This window comes from Sparus aurata, chromosome 13, assembly GCF_900880675.1.
Source record: "Sparus aurata chromosome 13, fSpaAur1.1, whole genome shotgun sequence".
Classification (NCBI taxonomy): domain Eukaryota; kingdom Metazoa; phylum Chordata; class Actinopteri; order Spariformes; family Sparidae; genus Sparus; species Sparus aurata.
In genome coordinates, this window is record NC_044199.1 from 35,211,271 (window position 1) to 35,234,973 (window position 23,703).

At 47.8% G+C, this 23,703-nt stretch overlaps 2 protein-coding genes across 6 annotated transcripts in view; one reads left to right on the top strand and one right to left on the bottom strand.

The window, feature by feature from the left end:
- The window catches only part of castor2 (cytosolic arginine sensor for mTORC1 subunit 2), a 6,643-nt gene extending 1,982 nt beyond the window's left edge, over window positions 1–4,661 (top strand). Inside the window, exons 2-6 of the mRNA XM_030437549.1 lie at window positions 157–384; window positions 1,876–1,986; window positions 2,807–2,889; window positions 3,591–3,685; window positions 3,874–4,661. Coding sequence (XP_030293409.1) covers window positions 157–384; window positions 1,876–1,986; window positions 2,807–2,889; window positions 3,591–3,685; window positions 3,874–3,939 — 583 coding nt within the window. The 3' untranslated portion in view covers window positions 3,940–4,661. The remainder of the gene's footprint in view (window positions 1–156; window positions 385–1,875; window positions 1,987–2,806; window positions 2,890–3,590; window positions 3,686–3,873) is intronic.
- A 6,213-nt stretch (window positions 4,662–10,874) lies between these two features.
- rcc1l (RCC1 like) lies at window positions 10,875–23,090 on the bottom strand. 5 transcript variants are annotated; one of them, XM_030437050.1, is made up of 12 exons: window positions 22,868–23,090; window positions 21,714–21,999; window positions 19,818–19,947; window positions 18,972–19,100; window positions 18,057–18,123; window positions 14,052–14,103; window positions 13,479–13,563; window positions 12,926–13,107; window positions 12,766–12,853; window positions 12,299–12,472; window positions 11,688–11,773; window positions 10,875–11,447 (listed from the first exon to the last, which is right to left on the bottom strand). In XM_030437050.1, the coding sequence occupies exons 2-12, from the start codon at window positions 21,996–21,998 to the stop codon at window positions 11,370–11,372; spliced, it is 1,356 nt and encodes a 451-aa protein (XP_030292910.1). In that variant the 5' UTR covers window position 21,999; window positions 22,868–23,090; the 3' UTR covers window positions 10,875–11,369. The 5 variants fall into 5 exon arrangements, with proteins under 5 accessions (XP_030292910.1, XP_030292908.1, XP_030292907.1 ...); XM_030437048.1 differs by having other exon boundaries at window positions 12,766–13,107; window positions 22,898–23,090; XM_030437047.1 differs by having other exon boundaries at window positions 12,766–13,107; window positions 22,883–23,090.
- Window positions 23,091–23,703: the final 613 nt, after the last annotated feature.

The window sequence follows — 23,703 nt, forward strand, 5'->3', positions numbered from 1 at the left end:
TTGTCGTGTGTTGTCTGTGTGTGTCTGTGTGTTGTCTGTGTGTGCTCTGTGTGTTGTCTGTGTGTTGTCCTGTGGTGTCGTTCTGTGTGTTGTCTGTGTGTTGTCTGTGTGTTGTCTGTGTGTGCTCTGTGTGTTGTCTGTGTGTTGTCTGTGTGTGCTCTGTGTGTTGTCTGTGTGTTGTCTGTGTGTGCTCTGTGTGTGTTGTCTGTGTGTTGTCTGTGTGTTGTCTGTGTGTTGTCTGTGTGTGCTCTGTGTTGCAGTGCCTCGGCCCATCATCCACCCGCTGTCCAGCCCCAGTAACATGTTCTGTGTGACCAGTCTGGACCCGGACACGCTGCCCTCTGTGGCCACGCTGCTCATGGACGTCATGTTCTACTCTGGAGGGTGAGGACGGGGGTCTGGAGGGTCATCACATGACGTGTCACCACATGACGTGTCACCACATGACGTGTCATCACATGACGTGTCACTACATCACGTGTCATCACATGACGTGTCACCACATGACGTGTCACCACATGACGTGTCATCACATGACGTGTCACCACATGACGTGTCATCACATGACGTGTCACCACATAACGTGTCACCACATGACGTGTCATCACATGACGTGTCATCACATGACGTGTCACTACATCACGTGTCACGGGCTGATCAATAGAAGGATTGAACCCACAATAACTGTTCAAACCGTTCTGTTACATGGTGTCACCTCAGATTTAATCCAGTCTCACACACTTCTACTCTGTTCTACTGTTAGACTCGACCACACAACATCCACACAGAGCATCTCTGAAGTCTACAGACTGCTCCTTTATGTATTGTACGCTTCAGTCATCAGCTGTTACCACGATGTTCCACCAGATACGTGTCCGCTGCGTTACGGCTCTGATCCGGTTTTGCTCCGCCGTCCAGCGACCCCCACCGGTTGCATTTTGAGTCCACCAGTACCAGTATTGTCGACAGCTGGCGTCATGAGACCGAGGAGTTCCCACAATAATCACATAATGGCTGGCCACAGAGAGGGTTTTATTTTGAAAAGTAACCAGATGTTATATTGCTGTTTCGGGGCTTGACTTCCTGTCTGCTCGGTGCTAAATTCAGCTGAATTGCTGCGTCGTGCTCCGGCATCCGCCAGAAATAGAAGTCCTGCGTATCTGCTCCGTCCAGCTCTGGACTGCTGGAGCTGGACGGAGCAGATACACAGCGGACCTGCTGGAAGTGAACACAGAGACTAAAGTGAAACCATCAGCTCCGCTGGCGCGGCAGACACACATCTGGTGGAATCTCAAGGTTAGCCGTTACCTGGCAGACGCTCTCCTCTGTAGCAGAGCTGACAGGATGAGTCGGTTCTGTTATTGGACTGAAAGTAAAGTCTGAGTTTTGGACAACAGAGAGAATGTGAAGCCGTCCTGTTGGACACGTTGGACTCTCTGGTGACAGTTTTTTGCACCTATGACGGCCGTGACCTGTGGCGTCATGTTTTAGGGCCGTCCATCACATTCTTGTGAACATGATATAAAAAATCTAATTATGTTCTTTTGGGCTGAAGGATGAACTGACTAAAAGTTGGAGGTCAAAGGTCCAGTCATATGTTAACTCTCAGTTCTGTATCGTAGTTCCATCATTCAGAATTATCACGACCCGGATGACTGACGACCTTCATCCAGAAGCCAAACCACATTAAAACAACAGAGGTCACTGTGACATCATGATATTCTGCCACAGATCAGAACATGATTCTGGTTCACTGGATGAGCTGATCAAAGATGAAAATACTCTGAATGACTCTTCTTTGGACTGATGTGACTGACGGTGGCAGCGTCACAGGACTGAGATCAGCAGAGTGACTCTGTCTGCGGTTTGTTTCAGGTCCAAGGATTCTGCAGCGTCCAGCGACGACTCGACTCACATCCGCTTCTTCTCCTTCTCCCTGATCGAAGGCTACATCTCTCTGGTGATGGACGAGCAGACCACTCAGAGGTGAAGCAGCAGCAGCAGCAGCAGCAGCGGCGGTGCTCTGCTCGTGTTGTCTGATGTGTTAACGTCTCCCTCTGCAGCTGCAGCTCACCTCATTGATTCATCATCAGTGACACGTCTCAGTCAGGTCTAATATAAATACTGGTTCTAAAGGTGTTTGTTGGCAGCAGCTGGTAGGGCAGCACCTTTAAAGGAACAGGTCACCATTTCTCTCTGCTCCTCCTCTTCTCACTGGTTAACAGTTAGTCTGTTACCTGTGACAGGTGTTCTGGAGCAAAACCAGCAAAACCAACCAGAGCTTTAGAGTCCAGAGACGGACCGACAGGTGAAACAATTAAAGGTCCGAAAAAACTAAAAAAATATATCATTTATCATTGAAACAGTCCAACAGAAATGTAATTTGTTACATTTAATTGAATCTGCTGTGTTAATTACATTTAATGTTTGTGGTGACAGGATGGCGCCGTCCACCTGTACACTGCTCATCCAGCTACCAACAGAGAGTTCTGGGCCCAGAACCAGTTAGAACCAACACAACAAGCTCCACAGAGAGAAGAGCGCTGTAGATGTCTGTCTGCAGGCCAGCAAGCTAATTAGCTAACCAGCTAACCAGCCATTTGTCTTTGAGACTACAGATAACAGGTGTTAGCTTCTACGCTACGGTTAGCATCACAGGCTGGTTAGCTCTGAGACTCAGCTGTCACTCAGCACGAGGCTAAAGGAGCATTTCTGATGAAAACAATCATTTAAAGATCACTTGTTACCTCAGTACTCACGTTCTGCTTTCTTTACTCTGAGGTTTAATAACTCTGTTCTCTTCCAGGTTTCCAAACAACGTCCTCTTCACCAGCGCTTCAGGTGAACTTTGGAAAATGGTTCGTATTGGAGGACAACCTTTAGGATTCGGTGAGTTTGATTTGTGGTAAAGCTCATTTGAGCCTCTTTGACACATGAAGTCTGGACAGAATCCAGAGAATCAGATCAGATGTTCATGATTGAGGCTGTCCGTGTCAGACGTGTTCACACGTGTTGGAGATGCCCCGTGTGTTTGAGCGAGGGGCGGGGCCTGCAGGGGGCAGGATATGACATCAGAGGTCACTGTGGAATGTCTTCATCACTCCATTTCAACCACATCTTCTTCAAAAACCCTTTCCATCCTGGGACATTTGAATCTTTCTGGTGCTCCTACTCGCTCGCTGTGAATTCACTCCAGGATTGTGTTCTTTTTTTTAAAGATTTTTTTGTGGCATAGACACCTTTATTAGCAGTAGACAGAGAGGAAACATGGGAGAAAGAGGGGGAGGTGACATGCAGCAAAGGACCTCCGGCCGGAATCGAACCGGGGTCGGCTGCGTTTTATGGCATGCGCTCTAACCACTCGACCACCTGCGTGCCCAGGATTGTGTTCTGTTCACACGAGCTCACCTGGACTCAGGACCGGGGGGCTGGCGGGTAAAGTCCGGGTCAAACGACACCATGGTTGTGTTGACACATACAGCTCCTCCAGGTAGCCTGTTCATACGTCACAGCAGTGTGAGGCTGACAGCCGGCTGTGTGAATGTGACAGTCTAAGACGAAGCAGCTCATGATGTGTTTTCTGTCTGCAGACGAATGCGGCATCGTGGCCCAGATATCAGAACCTCTGGCAACTGCTGACATTCCAGCTTATTACATTAGTACCTTCAAGTTTGACCACGCACTGGTAAGACCTGTCGACTCACCACCAGTCTGACATCATAATAAAGTTCCTGCCTTTTGATGACGTCACTTTGTGCTGTAGGACATTGAATTTAGATGCTTAATGATGTTTTAGACCGAGCGACTGATGCATGATGACAGTGAGAGTTATTTCCGGGCCTGTTGGGTACTGAACCGTTGTGTGTTCTGCAGGTTCCTGAAGAAAACATCCAGAGCGTGATCGGAGCTCTGCGGACGAAGAGCACGACAACACAGTGAAGGAATCTGGAGGAAGACAGCCGTTTTCATTTGTTCAAGCGTTATCATGTCCAAAAGTGCCAAGAGTTTATTGGTGGACTCCCGTGACGGGCTCAGAGGAGGGTGAGGAGGGTGAGGAGGGTGAGGAGGGAGGTGTCGGGGGAGTGACGGCGTGTTACGGATGCCTTTGTTACCGGGTCAGTTCCCCCCGTCGGCCCTCTGTCCTCCTGAGCTGCCCGCTCTGGTCATCTTTAGTTGTTTAGTTTGTTTCCTCCCGACGCTGCGAGCACCATTCTGTATTAGTTCCATCTGACGAGGACGACGAATGTAATATTATATATCTGTATATCTAAATATCTATATATCAGCTCTCCATCTTTACTTTGTTCCACTGCTCCTCTCTCAGTGCCAACATGTCTGAATGATTAACTGATGCCTTCACCTGAAACTGGTCACGTGTGCAATCGAAGCAGACAATTATAGAGACGGACAGCTGAGCCTGAGCAGTGCCAGCTGAGCCTGAGCAGTGCCGGCTGAGCCTCAGCAGGGCCGGCTGAGCCTGAGCAGTGCCAGCTGAGCCTGAGCAGGGCCGGCTGAGCCTGAGCAGTGCCGGCTGAGCCTGAGCAGTGCCGGCTGAGCCTGAGCAGGACCAGCTGAGCCTGAGCAGGGCCAGCTGAGCCTGAGCAGTGCCAGCTGAGCCTGAGCAGTGCCGGCTGAGCCTGAGCAGGGCCGGCTGAGCCTGAGCAGGGGCGCTGAGACATGAGCCAGTGCCGGCTGAGCCTGAGCAGTGACCGGCCTGAGCTGAGCAGTGCCGGCTGCGCCTGAGCAGGGCCCCAGATGAGCCTCGAGCAGTGGACGGGCTGAAGCCTGAGCAGTGCCGGCTGAGCCTGAGCAGGGCCGGCTGAGCCTGAGCAGGACCAGTGCCGGCTGAGCCTGAGCTTCAGTATCATCATGTGTTTTATGCTTTTCGTGGCTGTTCACCAGGTTTGAACGTTTCATTCAGTCTTCACACTGTGAGCGTTTTAACGATCGAAAGTCTGAAGTTTTAAACAAACTGATCTGTTTCATTCTTCATGTTGTTAATCAATGAGCTCAGAGTGGGATCAGGTTAATGATCCAGAAACAGTTTCACACTAAATTGTCTTTATAGAGATTATCTGAGGTTTTTCAGTTGTCAGACTAAAATCAGCTGCTTTTAACTCTGATGAATTATTTATTAATCTAACGCCACCTGCTGGTCACAAACCAGAGTCCTTCAGCTCTCAGCATGTTAGCAGGCTAACGCTAGGATGTTAAGACAGTTTAAAATCAACAACAGTTGAGGATCAGAAAAGGTCTTTGGGTTTTGATGTTCTTTAAATGAGAACTGAGGCCTCACAGTGGTTAGTCTCGTTCAGTGAACCGATTCATCTTAAAGATTAACAAGTGAGGAAAGGTTCCATCACTGGAACTAACTGAGCAAATACAAAGAAAACAACAACCCCCACAATATTCAAATGTTTGTGTCTAAAGTAATGATGACGTAGGTTTAGATGATCAGATTATCAAATAATCAGATTATCAAGTCAGATTATCTGATTGATTATCAGATAATCAGACTTTATTTTTCATCAGAATCTTTTTTGTCTTATTGAAGATAAAATCAATTAATTTAAAATTACTTTTTTAACTACTTGGGCTCTCGGGCAGGACCCTCCCTAAACTGTCTGATTGATTACACCTGATCATCAATAACAGCCAATCAACACTGAACACTGTGAAGCTGCAAAGTAACTAGTAACTAAAGTTATTACTTAAAAGTAGTGGAGTGAATACATGAATAAATGATTAAAGTGAATAAAGTCAGTTTGAATTTAATCAAACGTATTGATCCATTTCTGATTTCACTTTCATTGATACACATGGAGCTGAAGCCTGGAGGTGATTAGCTTAGCTTAGCATAAAGACTGGAAGCAGGGGGAAACAGTTAGCCAGCTCTGTTCACAGTTTAAAACAACAACTCTGAACATATGAAATATTATTTATTGTAATCTGAAACACACTCCAACACTTTATTGATAAAGAAAGAAAACCAATGACTTATTGATCCTGTTGCTCACAGTGTGAAGCTGCTGTCAGACCCGATGATGATGATGATGATGATGATGATGATGATGATGTTTGCATCAACACTAGTAATAAATGACTGAGCCACTTTGACAATGTGCTAGAATAATGACGAGTGCTAACATAAGCTAATGTCCACACGAGGACGCCCTGGTGTCCTCCTTAAAGCTGCCCCCCCTCCTGCCCCCCCACCCCCTCCTCCCCCCCACCACCTCCTGCCCCCCCCATCCCCTCCTCCCCCGCACCCCCTCCTCCCCCGCACCCCCTCCTGCCCCTCCTGCCCCCCCCCACCCCCTCCTGCCCCCCCTCCTCCCCCGCACCCCCTCCCCCCCCTCCTGCCCCCCACCCCCTCCTCCCCCCCCCCCCCCCCCCCCCCGCACCCCCTCCTGCCCCAGTGTGCACTTTAATGCAGGTCGTCCCACAGACCTGCTGTACTGATGTGAATATACAGGAGGGCTTTTACTTTACATCCTGTCCACAAGAGGACAATTCTGTTGGTCTTAAACATGTTTTTCTTTCTTCATTTCCTCCTGATCAGCTGTGATTGGTTTTTGATCAGCTGTGATTGGTTTTATCAGTGTTAAACACGAGGACGGTGACGTTTCTTCTGATTCACAGAAAACAGTTAAAGCTTTTGTCATTTGAAGCTTCATGTGTGGAGAAAATAAACAGGCTTGTTGTTTTTGGAGCTCGTTTTCATCCATGTGTCATTTTTACTGTCTCTGTTATCTGTAATCAATAAACTGTTCACATCTCTGTCATCACACCTCAACAGTAGATCTGTCACATTTATCTGTTAGAGTTTTATTTTCTTTGAATCCTGAGATTCAAGTCAGAATTCAGAAAAAGATATGAGATCAAAAACATAAAAAAAACAGTAAATGTCGATGATAAAATACAAAAAAAACTAACTGATAAGTTAAACTGTAGTTTGTACAGTGGCTGTGATGTCACAGAACCGACATTAAAACATATTGTGTTCTAATATTAACAACAATAACATAAAACACACAGAAAGTGTCTTTAGGTATTTTGGAGAAATGAGTCTCAACTGTGATCAATCAGTCCGATGTGTCTGATCTGGGATCAATCAAATCAAATCAATTCTATTTATATAGCTCAAAATCACAATCACATTGCCTCAGTGGGCTTTACACTCTGTACAGTGAACAACATCCTCTGTCCTTAGACCCTCGATTCCAGTGAGGAAAAACTTCACATGTTGATGGAAAAAAAAACCTTTTAACAGGGTAAAAAAAACAATGGAAGTAAACCTGATGAAGAGCCACAGAGGAGGGATCCCTCCTCCAGGACGGACAGACATGCAATAGATGTTACGTGTACAGAAAAGAGCAACAATTCACAGTTTACAAGTGACATCAACAGAAAATCTGATACAAGTTATGTAAAGTGAGCTGATCCAGGAGACGACCGAGCAGGACGAGGCATCACCAAGTGGAGCCCGAGCCAGACAGACCTCCTGTCCACCATGATGACCTGGAAGAGGGCAGGACACACAAGATCATTAGTCATAGACAGAGAGAGGGATCAAGGTTAACAGAAATATAGATATGAGGAGATAGTGAAGCAGAGGAGAGCAATGATCCAGCAGAGCCCGGGCTGTGACCATCCAGATCAGTCCGTGTTTCAAGGCAGCAGGAGCCCGGAAACAGTAGATGGTCCCAGGGGGCCGTGGTCCATCAGAAGGGAGCCTGAAAGAAAGAGGGGAGGAGGAGAAAGAGAAGGAGGAGGAGAGAGAGGAGGAGGAGGAGGGGGAGAGAGAAGAGGAGAAAGAGAAGAGGAGGAAGAGGAGGAGGAGGAGGGGGAGAGAGAAGAGGAGAAAGAGAAGGAGGAGAGAGAGGAGGAGGAGGGGGAGGAGGAGAGAGAAGAGGAGGAGGAGGAGAAGCTATAGAGAGTGACACAGCTTGCAGCTTGTGGGAACAGAAAACAAAACAAAGGTTAGAGAAATGCAGTATTTATCAGAATAAACAGATTGTTTCTTGTCGGCAGCACAGTGTAACTCTAGTACTATAGGAACTCATTGAGACTGACACTGACCCACTGAGAAGCTTACAGTTGATATCAGGGCTAATTAAAGGCTAAATCGAAGAAGTGAGTTTTGAGTTTAGATTTAAAGGCGTCAACAGAGCCAGCTGGTCTGAGGTCAGCTGGGAGGTTATTCCAGAGGAAAGGAGCCCGATAGGAAAAAGCCCTGCAGCCAGCTGACTTCTTCTTGATCATGGGAACCAGCAGGAGCCCTGAAGTTTGAGAGTATAATGCCCCAGTTGGAATATCTGGTTTAATGAGATCTGACATGTACGACGGGGCAGTGTACAGTTTTGTATGTCATCAGCAGCACCTTAAAGTCTGATCTTAGATGTACTGGGAGCCAGTGCAGAGATGCTAGGATTGGTGTAATATGATCAAACTTTCTTGTACGTGTTAAGACTCTGGCTGCAGCATTCTGAACCATCTGAAGACTTTTGGTGCTCTCACGTGGAAGACCTGAAAATAAGGCATTGCAGTAATCCAGCCTAGACGAAACAAAGGCATGAATCAGGATCTCTGCGTCCTCAGTGGACAGGAAGGAGCTAATTTTAGCTATATTACGCAGGTGGTAGAAGGCGATCTTGGTAATTTCTTTGATGTGCTGATCAAAGGAGAATGTAGAATCAAAAGTAACACAGATTCTTGACGGTTGTGCTTTGAGAAATAACGCAGTTGTCGAGAGTTACGGTCACCTGGTCAACATGGTGTCTCTGTCTGGCGGGGGCGATGACCAGCATCTCAGTTTTTTCCGAATTTAGGAGCAGGAAGTTTTCTGACATCCACTTCTTCACTGCATATAGGCAGGTCTCTAGCTTCGTGATTTGAGATTTGTCATCAGCTTTTAAGGGCACATACAGCTGAGTGTCGTCCACATAGCAGTGGAAATGTATTCCATAGCTCCGAATCATTTGGCCGAGAGGTGAAATACATAAAGAAGAGCAAAGGTCCTAGAACAGAGCCCTGGGGAACTCCATACTTCACAGCAGTAAAAATTGATGACGTACCATTGTAGGAAACACATTGTGTTCTTTCTGACAGGTACGATTTTAGCCAGGCTGTCAGGCCAGAGATGCCAAATTGACTTTCAAGTCTGTCTGACAGTATGCCATGATCTATAGTATCAAATGCAGCGCTGAGATCCAGTAACATGAGCACTGAGGTCGAGTTAGAGTCTAAGGTTAGTAGAATGTCATTTACCACTTTAGTAAGGGCGGTTTGGGTGGAGTGACAGGCTCTGAACGCTGACTGAAAAGGTTCCAGGAGATTATTATTGAGTAGGTAGCCTGAAAGTTGTTGGGACACGACTCTTTCTAAGATCAATCAGTCCGATGTGTCTGATCTGGGATCAGTGTTTGTATCAGAAGACTCAAACATCAGAGGGCTCACTACTAACACACACACACACACACACACACCACCGTCTACTTCACTGCAGATCAATTAAGTATTGAACTTTTTACTTCTCAATTATCTGATCAATCTACAGATTCAGTGGTTCAGGTATCAAAGTGACCGGTGGACTACAGCAGCCACTTCCTGTTTGTACATCAGAACAACATCAGAACAACAGGGAGGAGGAGGAGGAACGCTTCACGTCTCATGACTGATTGATTGATTTATGGTCAGCTGAGTCACACACACATCTTCATGTACTCTGGGCTTCACCATCCGTCTGTGTAAGCACCTGTCTCTTTAAGGCCTGCCTCCCTGACAGCCCAGCCCGCTGTGATTGGTCAGCTCCCACAGGCCTGAGTCAGCACTGTTCACTATGTTTTTAGCTTCAGTTAGCTTCACTTGTACCATGAAATCATCACAACATTATGACAACATCAGTCCCACAGACTGGGAGGAGCGACATGAACAACATGCTAACACCACTGAATAAACAGTAAAACAACATCAAACATGACAGAACTTACAGTCTAAAGTCAGCTGACAGGCGCCTGGTGTCGTCCACTCTTACTGGTCCTGTTGATGATCCAGTCTGTAGTTACAAACACACTGCAGCGAGCGGCTGAAGTTAGCCGAGCGGCTGCTGAAGTCAGCGGGCAGGTCTGACACATACTTCTCAGTAGTCTTCAGTCTTTGTGAGGACAGGTGTGTCACATGTCCAGTGAGATGAAGTGTGTTTATCCCACAGCTGCTCACATGTTAGCTGTTAGCTTAGCATCCGGTCTTGACTGAAACAGTACCACCTGACATTGGACCTCAGTGGCCAGAACGTTCGCATCCAGTAACGTCTCTGATTGGTTCGTAGAGACGGGTATGCCCCCTGCTGTGATTGGCTCGTCGGGACAAAAACGCCCACTTTTTCTTCTTCTCTTCTTGCTGTAAGTTGCGCTTTTGAGCTTTTTGTCCATTTTCCACTGAAACATTTTCAAACATGAATTTCTTAAAAAAAAAAAAAATTCTTTCATTTGTCAGTATTTAAGTTATTGTCATAATAACGGTCAGTTATTGTCTAAAATATCACTTCTTGATAATTAAGTTTATATTCACTGTACAACTCTACTGAATATGTTCATGAGACAGAAGTTAATTTAATATTTCAGTATCTGAATGCTCATATGAACATGAGTCCAGGTTATTTAGACGCGTCCACATCGTTAATAACTCACATTAGTTATTGTTATTATTGTAAATACACATAGAATGAGTGCAGAGAGTAAAGACCACCTTTATTCAGTCTGTAATTATCTTATATTAAATGTGTGAATTGATGATGATGATGACGACGATGAAGGCTGGTCATACGTTCAGAGGAAACCAGGCTGAAGCTGAGAAAAAGACGGAGTCATTCATAATGTGGTAATAGAACATTTATTGAAACACATTCTCCTGGTATCAGACGTATTGAGTGACATCACACAGGGAACAGTGTCACCTCATCAAACTGAGCAGACTGAGAGCTGTCAGGACGCCATGTTTGTAGTTTTCAGCGGCTTTCAGAAGGACAACCAGCAGTAAAGGCTGTGACAGCAGCTTTCATCAGGTCCATCTGCAGAGACGACGCTCCTGAGCCGAGTCCAGCTGATGAATCTTGTCCGAACAACTCAAAGACTCTGACTATTATCATACATGCATTCACTGTTTTACTGTTTGAGCTGTGATAAAGTGTCTGTTACAGTCCGTGCTGGACGCCGTCCTGCAGCACACAGTCAGTCCGTCCTCTCTGCTCTGTCTCCTGTGGAGAGCAGCTGTCTTCAGGACTTCATGGGGCCCCCGATCAGCTCCCTGAGGGACTCGGGGGTCAGCGGGAGGCTCAGACAAACATCCATCCTTCATCAACACTGAGCTCACAGGAGGGACTTCACCAGCGCCACCATGTGGTCAACACCACACGCTACATCCACCACCTGCCCGGGGACAGTCACCTGACGGAGAGTCACAGATGACTTTTAGTTTGGTGATAATGTTTAATGTCTGCAGACGTGATGACTGAACATTTGGAGCCGTTCTGATCTCTACAAGCTTTAAACTAACTGTTGATCCATTTATTACAACTGGTTTTTAATAAGTAATGATCACCTCTAAGTATAAAGAGTAGAAACACAGGACACGGTGAGGTAAAGCCTTGTTGTTCTCTGTTTCAGGACTAATACCGACGGACTCACCCTCCAGGGGAAGAACTGGTCGTCTCTCTTCCCGATGCCCAAACAACCCCTCACATTCTTCCCCCAGACGAAGAGTTCTCCTCCATCTGCAGAGAGAGAGGCGTTAAACATGAGACGGAGCACCTGCTGAGATCCACACAGGACCGGTCCCACGTCTCACTGGGTCAGAACTGACACGAAAAACAACAACCAGAACTCAGTGGAGCCCACATCAGCTTCTTACTGCAGATAAACTGTCAAACTCAAACATTAGGACAGCAGAGCAGCGGGACTCAAACCTGTGAGCTCAGACGACCAGCGGGACTCAAACCATCAGATGTTTATCAAAGTCATTTTTACAGTTTGTTAAATGTTAAGAAACATCCCTTTAGATCTGATGTTTCATCTTGGATCACTGGACAAATATATAAAATAAATGACACTAAATAAAAATTGTCTGTTTTAATTCAGTCCATGTGTCCAAATGTTGGTGCAGAACCGTCCTCATCTGTCAGATCCACATTATGTTCAACTTTTAACAAAGTCAGCATGGACTCTGACGCTGCGATCGATCTGCATATCGTTTGGTACGGTCTGATGGATCATCTCAGGTAACTAACTGATCGTCTCACCTGTGACGGCAGCAAAGTGGTTCAGTCCACACCTGATCCGGGTCACAGCCACCGACGGGTTAAACTCTGAGCGTCCGAACAGCCTGGAGGGAATCATCTCCGGGGTCGACGACTCCGACAGCGCGGGACCTTTTCCCAGAATTCCATAGCCCCAAACAAACACCTCTCCTCTGTCTGATCTCACTCACACACACACACACACACACACACACACACACACACACACACACACACACACACACACACACACACACACACGTATCAGTGAGTAGTGGTTCTGTCACTAGGTGTGAATACACTGTCGTCAGGTTCTGTTCAGGCTTTCATTTGTTTGCAGTCAGAGCTTCAGCAGACACACTGAGCTGCTCAGCGACGCCCCCCTGAGGACAGGAGGACTCACTGATCAGGAGATCACATCACATAGCCACATAGTCTGTGTGTCCAGGTGTGTCCAGGTGTGAACTGACCGTTGAGAACAGCCACCTGTGTTCCTCCACACGCTGCCTGCACCACCTTCCCACAGCTGGTCAGAGGAAGATGTCGGGGGGAGTTGATCTGAAACAAACGGACAATGAGAGCCGTGTCACCTGTCTCTCCTGCCCCCCTCTCACCTGACCTCCGTCTCACCTGTGTGGTCTCGGTGACAGCAGCCAGCTGCAGGTACTCTGAGTTGCCCCACCCATACAGCTGTCCATCAGAGGACACAGCCAGGCTGCAGTCTCCGTACGTGCTGATCTGCTTCACCTCCACCCCACACAGGTCTCCACCCACCTGCTCTGGACTGGAGCTGACCCTGTGGTGACCCAGACCTGCAGGACCAGAGACACGGGGACAAGGGGGACACAGAGTCCACATTCACCCAGCTGATAAGGAGACATCTGAACAGAGATGAGATTTTTTAGAATAAATCTAAACTGGATTGGTTTCATGTTAAAAAAAATCTGAGTTCTAAAATTAATTACTTTAATTAGTTGAGTAGAACCTCAGATTTGTTCTGAGAGACACTGAAGCAGCTGGTCCTTACGAGGACAACAGCACTAAGTTCTGACCCATCTCAGAGACGTGTCTCTCACTGAGATCACCTGATTCATTAAAGTTTTAAGAAAAACATCATAGATTATTCTGTAGTTGAGCTATTGACCCATCACTTCACTGTGGCAGAACTGTTCTGGTCACTGACCCGTCTGTCCGTCTGCTCCCCATCCACAGGAGAACACTTTCCCCGTCTCAGTGAGGAACAGACTGTGGTCCTGTCCACAGGACACCTGCAACAGAGACACGTCGTCTGCAGTCATTCAAGCTCTTCACACGCAGACACACCTGATACAACAACTGATCAGAGACCATAGGAACCAACTACAGACGGTCCGGACCGCACAGATCCACAGAGTGAACTCATCCAGTCAGATGTTAACGTGCTACAAAACGACTCCACAGCCGCTGTCATCACATCTCAATTATTATGATGAACTGTGAAAAATAAAGTTTACAGAATTCTTTCATCTCCAACAGAATCAGTTCATGTATGATCACTTTGTTCAGCAGCTGATGAAATCATCAATATTTAATGATCAGAAGAAAACAAACCAATAAAATGACAGCTTTGTTTCAAATATTTAAAGATTTATATTCACATGAATAACGTGTGGACCGATTCTGATCGATCAAAGATTATAAACTCTCAGACTTTGTATGTTGTTCACCTAAGGGTCAGGTACGGAGGGGGCGGAGCTTAGACTGAGGCTACACTCACCTGGACGACCCTGCTGTCAAAGCCTTGGATCCTGTGGATGATGTGACTGCCACTGTTTGAACAGAAAGGACAGACAGACGATCACTGAGGCAGGATGAGGACAGGTAGGGGACAGGTAGAGGACAGGTAGAAGACAGGTAGAGGACAGGTAGAGGACAGGTAGAAGACAGGTAGAGGACAGGTAGAAGACAGGTAGAGGACAGGTAGAGGACAGGTAGAGGGCAGGTAGAGGGCAGGTAGAGGGCAGGTAGAGGACAGGATGAGGACAGGATGAGGACAGGTAGAAGACAGGTAGAGGACAGGTAGAAGACAGGTAGAGGGCAGGTAGAGGACAGGTAGAAGACAGGTAGAGGACAGGTAGAGGACAGGTAGAGGGCAGGTAGAGGGCAGGTAGAGGGCAGGTAGAGGGACAGGTAGAGGGCAGGTAGAGGACAGGATGAGGACAGGTAGAGGGCAGGTAGAAGACAGGTAGAGGACAGGTAGAGGACAGGTAGAGGACAGGTAGAGGGCAGGTAGAGGACAGGTAGAGGACAGGTAGAAGACAGGTAGAGGACAGGTAGAGGGCAGGTAGAGGGCAGGTAGAAGACAGGTAGAGGACAGGTAGAGGACAGGTAGCGGACAGGTAGAGGACAGGTAGAGGACAGGTAGAAGACAGGTAGAAGACAGATAGAGGACAGGTAGAAGACAGGTAGAAGACAGGTAGCGGACAGGTAGCGGACAGGTAGAGGACAGGTAGCGGACAGGTAGAGGACAGATAGAGGACAGGTAGAGGACAGGTAGAGGACAGGTAGAAGACAGGTAGAGGGCAGGTAGAGGACAGGTAGAGGACAGGTAGAAGACAGATAGAGGACAGGTAGAAGACAGGTAGAAGACAGGTAGAGGACAGGTAGCGGACAGGTAGAGGACAGGTAGAGGACAGGTAGCGGACAGGTAGAGGACAGGTAGAGGACAGGTAGAGGACAGGTAGAAGACAGGTAGAGGGCAGGTAGAGGACAGGATGAGGGCAGGTAGAGGACAGGTAGAGGACAGGTAGAGGACAGGTAGAGGGCAGGTAGAGGACAGGTAGAAGACAGGTAGAGGACAGGTAGAGGACAGGTAGCGGACAGGTAGAGGACAGGTAGAAGACAGATAGAGGACAGGTAGAAGACAGGTAGAAGACAGGTAGAGGACAGGTAGCGGACAGGTAGAGGACAGGTAGAGGACAGGTAGCGGACAGGTAGAGGACAGATAGAGGACAGGTAGAGGACAGGTAGAGGACAGGTAGAAGACAGGTAGAGGGCAGGTAGAGGACAGGTAGAGGGCAGGTAGAGGGCAGGTAGAGGACAGATAGAGGACAGGTAGAGGACAGGTAGAGGACAGGTAGAAGACAGGTAGAGGGCAGGTAGAGGACAGGTAGAGGACAGGTAGAGGGCAGGTAGAGGGCAGGTAGAGGACAGGATGAGGACAGGTAGAAGGCAGGTAGAGGACAGGTAGAGGACAGGATGAGGACAGGTAGAAGACAGGTAGAGGGCAGGTAGAGGACAGGTAGAGGACAGGTAGAGGGCAGGTAGAGGACAGGTAGAGGACAGGTAGCGGACAGGTAGAGGACAGATAGACGACAGGTAGAGGACAGGTAGAGGACAGGATGAGGACAAGTAGAAGACAGGTAGAGGACAGGTAGAGGACAGGTAGAAGACAGGTAGAAGACAGGTAGAGGACAGAAGGGGACAGGTAGAGGACAGGTAGAGGACAGGTAGCGGACAGGTAGAGGACAGGTAGAGGACAGGTAGAAGACAGGTAGAGGACAGGTAGAAGACAGGTAGAAGACAGGTAGAGGACAGGTAGCGGACAGGTAGAGGACAGGTAGAGGACAGGTAGCGGGCAGGTAGAGGACAGGTAGAGGGCAGGTAGAGGGCAGGTAGAGGACAGGATGAGGACTGGTAGAGGGCAGGTAGAGGACAGGTAGAGGGCAGGTAGAGGACAGGTAGAGGGCAGGTAGAGGACAGGTAGCGGACAGGTAGAGGACAGGTAGAGGACAGGATGAGGACAGGATGAGGACAGGTAGAGGACAGGTAGAGGACAGGTAGGGGACAGGATGAGGACAGGTAGGGGACAGGATGAGGACAGGTAGAGGACAGGTAGAGGGCAGGTAGAGGGCAGGTAGAGGACAGGTAGAGGACAGGTAGAGGACAGGTAGCGGACAGGTAGAGGACAGGTAGAGGGCAGGTAGAAGACAGGTAGAGGACAGGTAGCGGACAGGTAGAGGACAGGTAGAAGACAAGTAGAAGACAGGTAGAGGACAGGTAGAGGACAGGAAACGGACAGGTAGAGGACAGGTAGCGGACAGGTAGAGGGCAGGTAGAGGGCAGGTAGAGGACAGGTAGCGGACAGGTAGAGGACAGGTAGCGGACAGGTAGAGGACAGGTAGAGGACAGGTAGCGGACAGGTAGAGGACAGGTAGAGGACAGGTAGAGGACAGGTAGTGGGCAGGTAGAAGACAGGTAGAGGACAGGTAGAGGGCAGGTAGAGGACAGGTAGAGGACAGGATGAGGACAGGTAGAGGACAGGTAGAGGGCAGGTAGAGGACAGGTAGAGGACAGGTAGAGGGCAGGTAGAAGACAGGTAGAGGACAGGTAGCGGACAGGTAGAGGACAGGTAGAAGACAGGTAGAAGACAAGTAGAAGACAGGTAGAGGACAGGTAGAGGACAGGAAACAGACAGGTAGAGGAGAGGTAGCGGACAGGTAGAGGGCAGGTAGAGGGCAGGTAGAGGACAGGTAGAGGACAGATAGACGACAGGTAGAGGACAGGTAGAGGACAGGATGAGGACAAGTAGAAGACAGGAAGAGGACAGGTAGAAGACAAGTAGAAGACAGGTAGAGGACAGGTAGCGGACAGGTAGAGGACAGGTAGAAGACAGGTAGAAGACAAGTAGAAGACAGGTAGAGGACAGGTAGAAGACAGGTAGAAGACAAGTAGAAGACAGGTAGAGGGCAGGTAGAGGACAGGAAACAGACAGGTAGAGGACAGGTAGCGGACAGGTAGAGGGCAGGTAGAGGACAGGTAGCGGACAGGTAGAGGACAGGTAGAGGACAGGTAGCGGACAGGTAGAGGACAGGTAGCGGGCAGGTAGAGGACAGGTAGAGGACAGGTAGCGGACAGGTAGAGGACAGGTAGAGGACAGGTAGAGGGCAGGTAGAAGACAGGTAGAGGACAGGTAGCGGACAGGTAGAGGACAGGTAGAAGACAGGTAGAAGACAAGTAGAAGACAGGTAGAGGACAGGTAGCGGACAGGTAGAGGACAGGTAGAAGACAGGTAGAAGACAAGTAGAAGACAGGTAGAGGACAGGTAGAGGACAGGAAACGGACAGGTAGAGGACAGGTAGCGGACAGGTAGAGGGCAGGTAGAGGGCAGGTAGAGGACAGGTAGCGGACAGGTAGAGGACAGGTAGAGGACAGGTAGAGGACAGGTAGAGGACAGGTAGTGGGCAGGTAGAAGACAGGTAGAGGACAGGTAGAGGGCAGGTAGAGGGCAGGTAGAGGACAGGTAGAGGACAGGTAGAGGACAGGTAGAGGGCAGGTAGAGGACAGGTAGAGGACAGGTAGAGGGCAGGTAGAAGACAGGTAGAGGACAGGTAGCGGACAGGTAGAGGACAGGTAGAAGACAGGTAGAAGACAGGTAGAAGACAGGTAGAGGACAGGAAACAGACAGGTAGAGGACAGGTAGCGGACAGGTAGAGGGCAGGTAGAGGGCAGGTAGAGGACAGGTAGAGGACAGGTAGCGGACAGGTAGAGGACAGGTAGAGGACAGGTAGAGGACAGGTAGAAGACAGGTAGAAGACAGGTAGCGGACAGGTAGAGGACAGGTAGAAGACAGGTAGAAGACAAGTAGAAGACAGGTAGAGGACAGGTAGCGGACAGGTAGCGGACAGGTAGAGGACAGGAAGTTCTCAGAGACTGAAGCTGTTTGACATGAAAACACATCAGTATGGAAGGAGAATGATCACACTGTGACATCAGGACTCACCTGTAGACTTCATCTTCTACGATCCTCCGTCCACACTGACCGTATGCATTGTTCCCCATACTGAAGACTGCAGAGGACAGAGACACAGGTGAGAGACGGGAAACTGATCAAACAGTTTTTTATGTATGGATGTGAAATATAAAACTTGTATTTCATAATGGAGCAGCTGTGTTTAGTCTCAGTGAGTGATAGAAGTTATGTGGAAGACAGAAACAGTTGAATGAGTTTTGTTCCTTCGGGAAACACCTGAGGACGTTTGTTACCTGAAGTGACTGAATGAGCTGATCAGTCGTGACCTGTTGTTAACCAAACGTTAACCACTAGACTTGCACTGAAAGACCACCTTCAAACCAGAGGCCAGTCAGAACTCAGGTGATTAAAGGTAGGGCAGGGAGAACATGAGCTCCTCTGTCTGTGTTTTAGGTCCAGAACTCACCGGTTCCGACTGATGACAGAACCGTTGAGTTTCATTGAACTCTGGCTACAGAGGCGGTAATGATGAAGAGGGTGGGGATGATTCTCCTCTGCTGGGTTACTGATGCTGCCATCAGGGTTGGTATGGGCGAGAGAACTCGTCCACAGCTGAGGGACCGTTTCGTTCATGAACACCACCGTTGAATATTTCTGTACCCTGGTGACCTCATGAACTCTGTAGACGAGCCGAGCTGCTGCTGCTGTTAATTTCCTTGTGAAAATCACTAATATTTAAAGAAGGTGACGCTAAAACCTGGAGCTCATCAGAACATCTGAATGTTCCTTCACTGTGTGATCGACTGACGGCTGGCTGTTCTTCCTGTTTCCACACTCGTCTGCTCTATAAGTGATGTATACCAGTGATGTTGTGACTGTACAGGCTGACCAGCAGCTGACTGTGCATCTGTCTTCATGTTGCTGTGGTAACAGTGAGTCACTCACCTCCCTCCTCATCAGTGAGGACCAGAGAGTGAGCTCGTCCACAGGCCACCTGCAGCACTCTGGTCTGCTGAGGCTGGACGAGAGGCAGAGCCACCGGAGACGGCTCCAACACGAAGTCATAACTCTGGACTGTGGGAAACACAGAGGACAGACTGATTATTGATTATTGATAAGAGTCTGACAGTGAAACTACAGTGATTTCAACAGAGGGGGCGCTGTGAGCTCATCACGTCCAACATTCAGCCTGAGTGCAGGACAAAGAGTCCACTTCAGACTTTGACCATCAGAATGTATTTCACTGACAGAGATGACATCTGGACTCAGGTTCATCTACACTTCACATTCATTATGTGTGTAAGCAGATATGTGACGCAGTCTGGTAGAGCGGCGGTGTGTTTGGAGGGGGAGGGGCTTGTGTTGGCTTCTGCTCGTTTGCATTAAATTGAGATCTGGACGACTTGAACATCATCGACCTGAAATGAAGAGAGGAGCTGCATGTCTTTTCTCACCTGGACAATAATAACAGCGACAGCTGTCATCCAATCAGCTGCAGCCAGGAAGCACGTTACTTTACACACGGCCTCGTTCTTTATTGGTTTGATATAGGATTTATTTTTATGACAAATAATTGGCCACATGTGTGATTACTATGACGTTTTTTTTTTTATTGTGATGTATTTTTAGAACCTGAACACATCTCAGCTGAAAACAGTCTGTAACAATGAAACAGACATTCAAGTGCAAAACAGCTACAAGACAGTAAAATGAGTTGAGTGTTGAGCTGTTGAGCTCGTCACAGCGCAGCAGTGACTCGACTTTAGTATGAACACGACAGTTTCGTCTTACGGCGGCTGTGCTGCGTGCGTTGGAAGCCCAGCTGAGAGTCCTTGTTGAGGCCCATCCCCCACAGCTTGATCACGTCTTTGGTCCTGGACGCCATCAGAGTGAAGCCGTAACCGCAGGCAGCAGACGAGATCTACCACAGAAGAAGAACAGCCTGTCAGACATTAACACGTCTCCAACTCGTTCTGGTGATCCTCTGTGTTATGAGCTTCTTCTGATGTTTCAATCAGAACCACCTCATCAAACATGTGGACTTTAGTGAAGTCCTGCACATTCAGATTAAAGGGATATTCCGGTGTAAATTTAATCCATGGTCTAACACACCGTGAAACTGTGTCGAGAGATCAAGTTAGCAGACTGCTAATTTAGGGAGTTTTATCAACCTCAGAAACAACCGCACGAAACAATACACTGCAGTAAATGGATCCAAATATAAACCGCCACCAAAAAGCCACAAATAATGCTCAGAACAGCACCAAACTTCAGCAACAGTACAAATAGGGTCTCAGCACATAGTCCGGGGCATCTAACCTCCGCTAGCTTAGCTGGATTTCTACTGAAAAGCTGACTAAATTTACCACTCTTCTGCAGCAGCTTCCTGTTGACGGGAAGTCCCGACGAGTCGATTACCGAGTGCAGTAGAGTTCCGCGGCTCATGGATGAAAATGTATGATTATGACTCCATGGAAAAGCAATCAAAGTTAATATGTGTCTTACCTGCCAGTTTATAACAGTTATTATCGAGAGCGGACAGGGAAAAGAACGGAATTGAGCATTTCTAACCGCACTCGGTAATCGTCGCGTCGGGACTTCCCCGACCCGGAAGCTGATGGAGGAGAGTTGAAATCTGTTTTTAGCTTCACAATAGAAATCCAGCTAAGCTAGCGGAGGTTAGATGCCCCGGACTATGTGCTGAGACCCTATTTGTACTGTTGCTGAAGTTTGGTGCTGTTCTGAGCATTATTTGTGGCTTTTTGGTGGCGGTTTATATTTGGATCCATTTACTGCAGTGTATTGTTGTCGTGCGGTCGTTTCTGAGGTTGATAAAACTCCGTAAATTAGCGGTCTGCTAACTTGATCTTTCGAGAGGGAGTCTAACACAGTTTCACGGTGATTTAGACCGTGGATTAAACTTACACCGGAATATCCCTTTAAACAGATAATTAACCCCCTTCAGATGGTGACATCATCACAGGGGTAGATGGGTAATTAAATACTTCCTGCCTCTCTGTAATTAACCTCCTGGACCCAGACAGCAGTGGAGTGACTGCAGCTGATTCAGTCCATGAGGTTGTGACTTAATCCTGGAGGAGAAACACTACACACTTTTTTTTTTTTTAAGATTTTGTTCTGGCATAGACACATTTATTAAGCAGTAGACAGAGAGGAAACACGGGAGAGAGAGAGAGAGGGGGATGTGACATGCAGCAAAGGACCTCTGGCCGGAATCGAAGCGGGGTCGGCTGCGTTTATGGCATGCGCTCTAACCACTCCACCACCTGCGCACCAAATCAGGCTCGTTTGAACTGACGACAACAACAACAACAACAACAACAACATTGAACTGTAAATAAATACAGCCAGTTCAGGTTACATGTTGTATGAATGATGTCACTGTGTTTTAGGACCACGTGTGCTGGCTGTGTTGACTACTGGAGCAAACTAAATTACCCCTCAGGGACAATAAAGATGTTCTGATCCAAATGAAGTTCTGCCTGTTTCTACTGGTGGACCAACACTACAGCTACTGTGAGAGACGAGAGCACAAATGATTTTCCACTCTGCAGTGATGCAGCAGTGCGTCTGATCTGATTCAAAGTGCATCATATGATGATTTCCTAACAATAATCACTGACAGGTTCTGAACATGAACCCGTTGATGAAGCTCTGCAGATTCACCTGCTCTGCGGTCTCCAGCCTGTAAGGGGTCAGCTGGTACTTGCGGGGTTTCTTCCTGCCGCTGTCGGGCACCACGAAGCTGGGGATCCCCAGAGCACCGGTGAAGCTGAAGCCCCACACGAACACTTTGTGACTGGGCTTTCTGTGCTGACCCACATACTGGAACACTGGACCGCTGCTGTTCTTCTCCTCAGGTCTGGATGGTTTACTGACTGTGGCATAACCGCACACCTGAAGGCCTGCAGTCAGGTGTCGAGAGCAGCGACGCACACATGGAAGAGACATCCTGTTGAGAGACGTCAGTGATGAACAGCTGGTTTGTGATGTTCTTCATCATTTACTGCTGCAGCTGGTCGTCATTAGATAAACGCAGCTCAAGTCACACAGTCGAATCCTGATCCAGCAGTGTCAGTCTGACCCGGTTCGCTCCGTTCATTAACTATTTATTATTCTATTCTTCATGAATATTTTCACTCAATAGCCTCCAGGTGATGCGACCCAGTGACTTCAGAACAAAGACAATCTGAGGTTAGTCTCCATCCATTTAAACAGTAGAAGAAGAATCGATCACATGACCTTGAGGCTGCTGAGAAACACTTCCACCTTTTTTACTCAAACATTTCTGTAAAATCAATTAATTACGCAATCAATAGGTTTTAATAGACTGTTAATAAGCTGTAACCCTACAACGGTGCGTGTTAAATTAAGGAGAGGAAATGTGAGGGCGCCAGATTGTGTTGATTTATTGTGATTATTAATGTAACCTGGGTCTTTGTGAACATTAAACATTTGACTGTAGGAGAATTAAACACTCTGAAGACTGGTCCGGGTCTGCTGGTAAATTCGGCTTGCTACTGATCCACTACAGCCTTTTATTTATAACGACAGGTCCAGTTTACCCACCGGACCAGGAGCGGGCCTGTGATAACTGACTGCTAACGCTTTGACAACGATAAACGAGCCAACAGGTTAAGTGACAAGTACAAGTTAAAGTTATCCTAAAGTAAGTGTAGTTGTATGTATATGTTTAGCGCCGAATAGAGCAGTGCCTCCTAATCTCCGGATTTAAGTAGTAAAGCGTATTTTTATAAAAATGTTTGTTTGACAATTTCTGCAAGAACATTAAATTATTAATAATATGAACGGAGTTTCACCTCGTGTTCTCTGACCTGACACTAACGGACCTTCACTTCCTGTCAGACGGACGTTTATAACCGTCGCTCGGGCTGAACTACGAGCTGCTGCTGCTGCTCACAGTCTGAAGACCTCCGGCTGGAAACACACGACACGTTTATCCTCACAACCACAGACATAGTCTACGCTCACAACAGTTAGTTGATCTGCATCTCGGCTGACCGGAACCGGAAACGCCGCTCTTCTTCTTCTACGATTCATCTGCCTCTGTGTCACTCTGACAAGAGATAAACACTGCGCCCCCTGCTGGACTGGAGGCCAGGAAATTAAAGACACTTTATTGGAGCGTTCGAATGACGTCACGTGTTTGTCTTAAATGATACATTTAACGGTCAATCATGTCGGTTAATAACTCCAACACTGTTTCCTGTGGATGTAAATATACTTATGGATCTGGAATCGATCAGATTGACCAGTAATCTGCTCTGGTGTCAGATTAGAGAACAGAAGTGGGTTAAAGCTGCAGAGCTGTCAGGTGAGAACCTGCAGCAGCAGGTGAGTCAGAGGCAGGATGAGAGAGACAACGCTCAGCTGCATGTTCACTGTATAGATTCAGCTGCAGTCACATATGGATTATATAGAGACATCATGTGTCTGCAGGGTGAGACACTGATCCAGGATCAGTCCTCGTCTCAACTGGTCTGTGTGGACAGCTCCACTGCTACAATATTTATCTGATTGATCACTTTCAGTCTGAGGAGGAACTTGATCATAGGATCATTTTAGTTTGTGTAGGTGATTTTTCTCTCTCTGATAGAACATCTGGAGCATCTGGCTGCAGACAGTGAAGGACCTG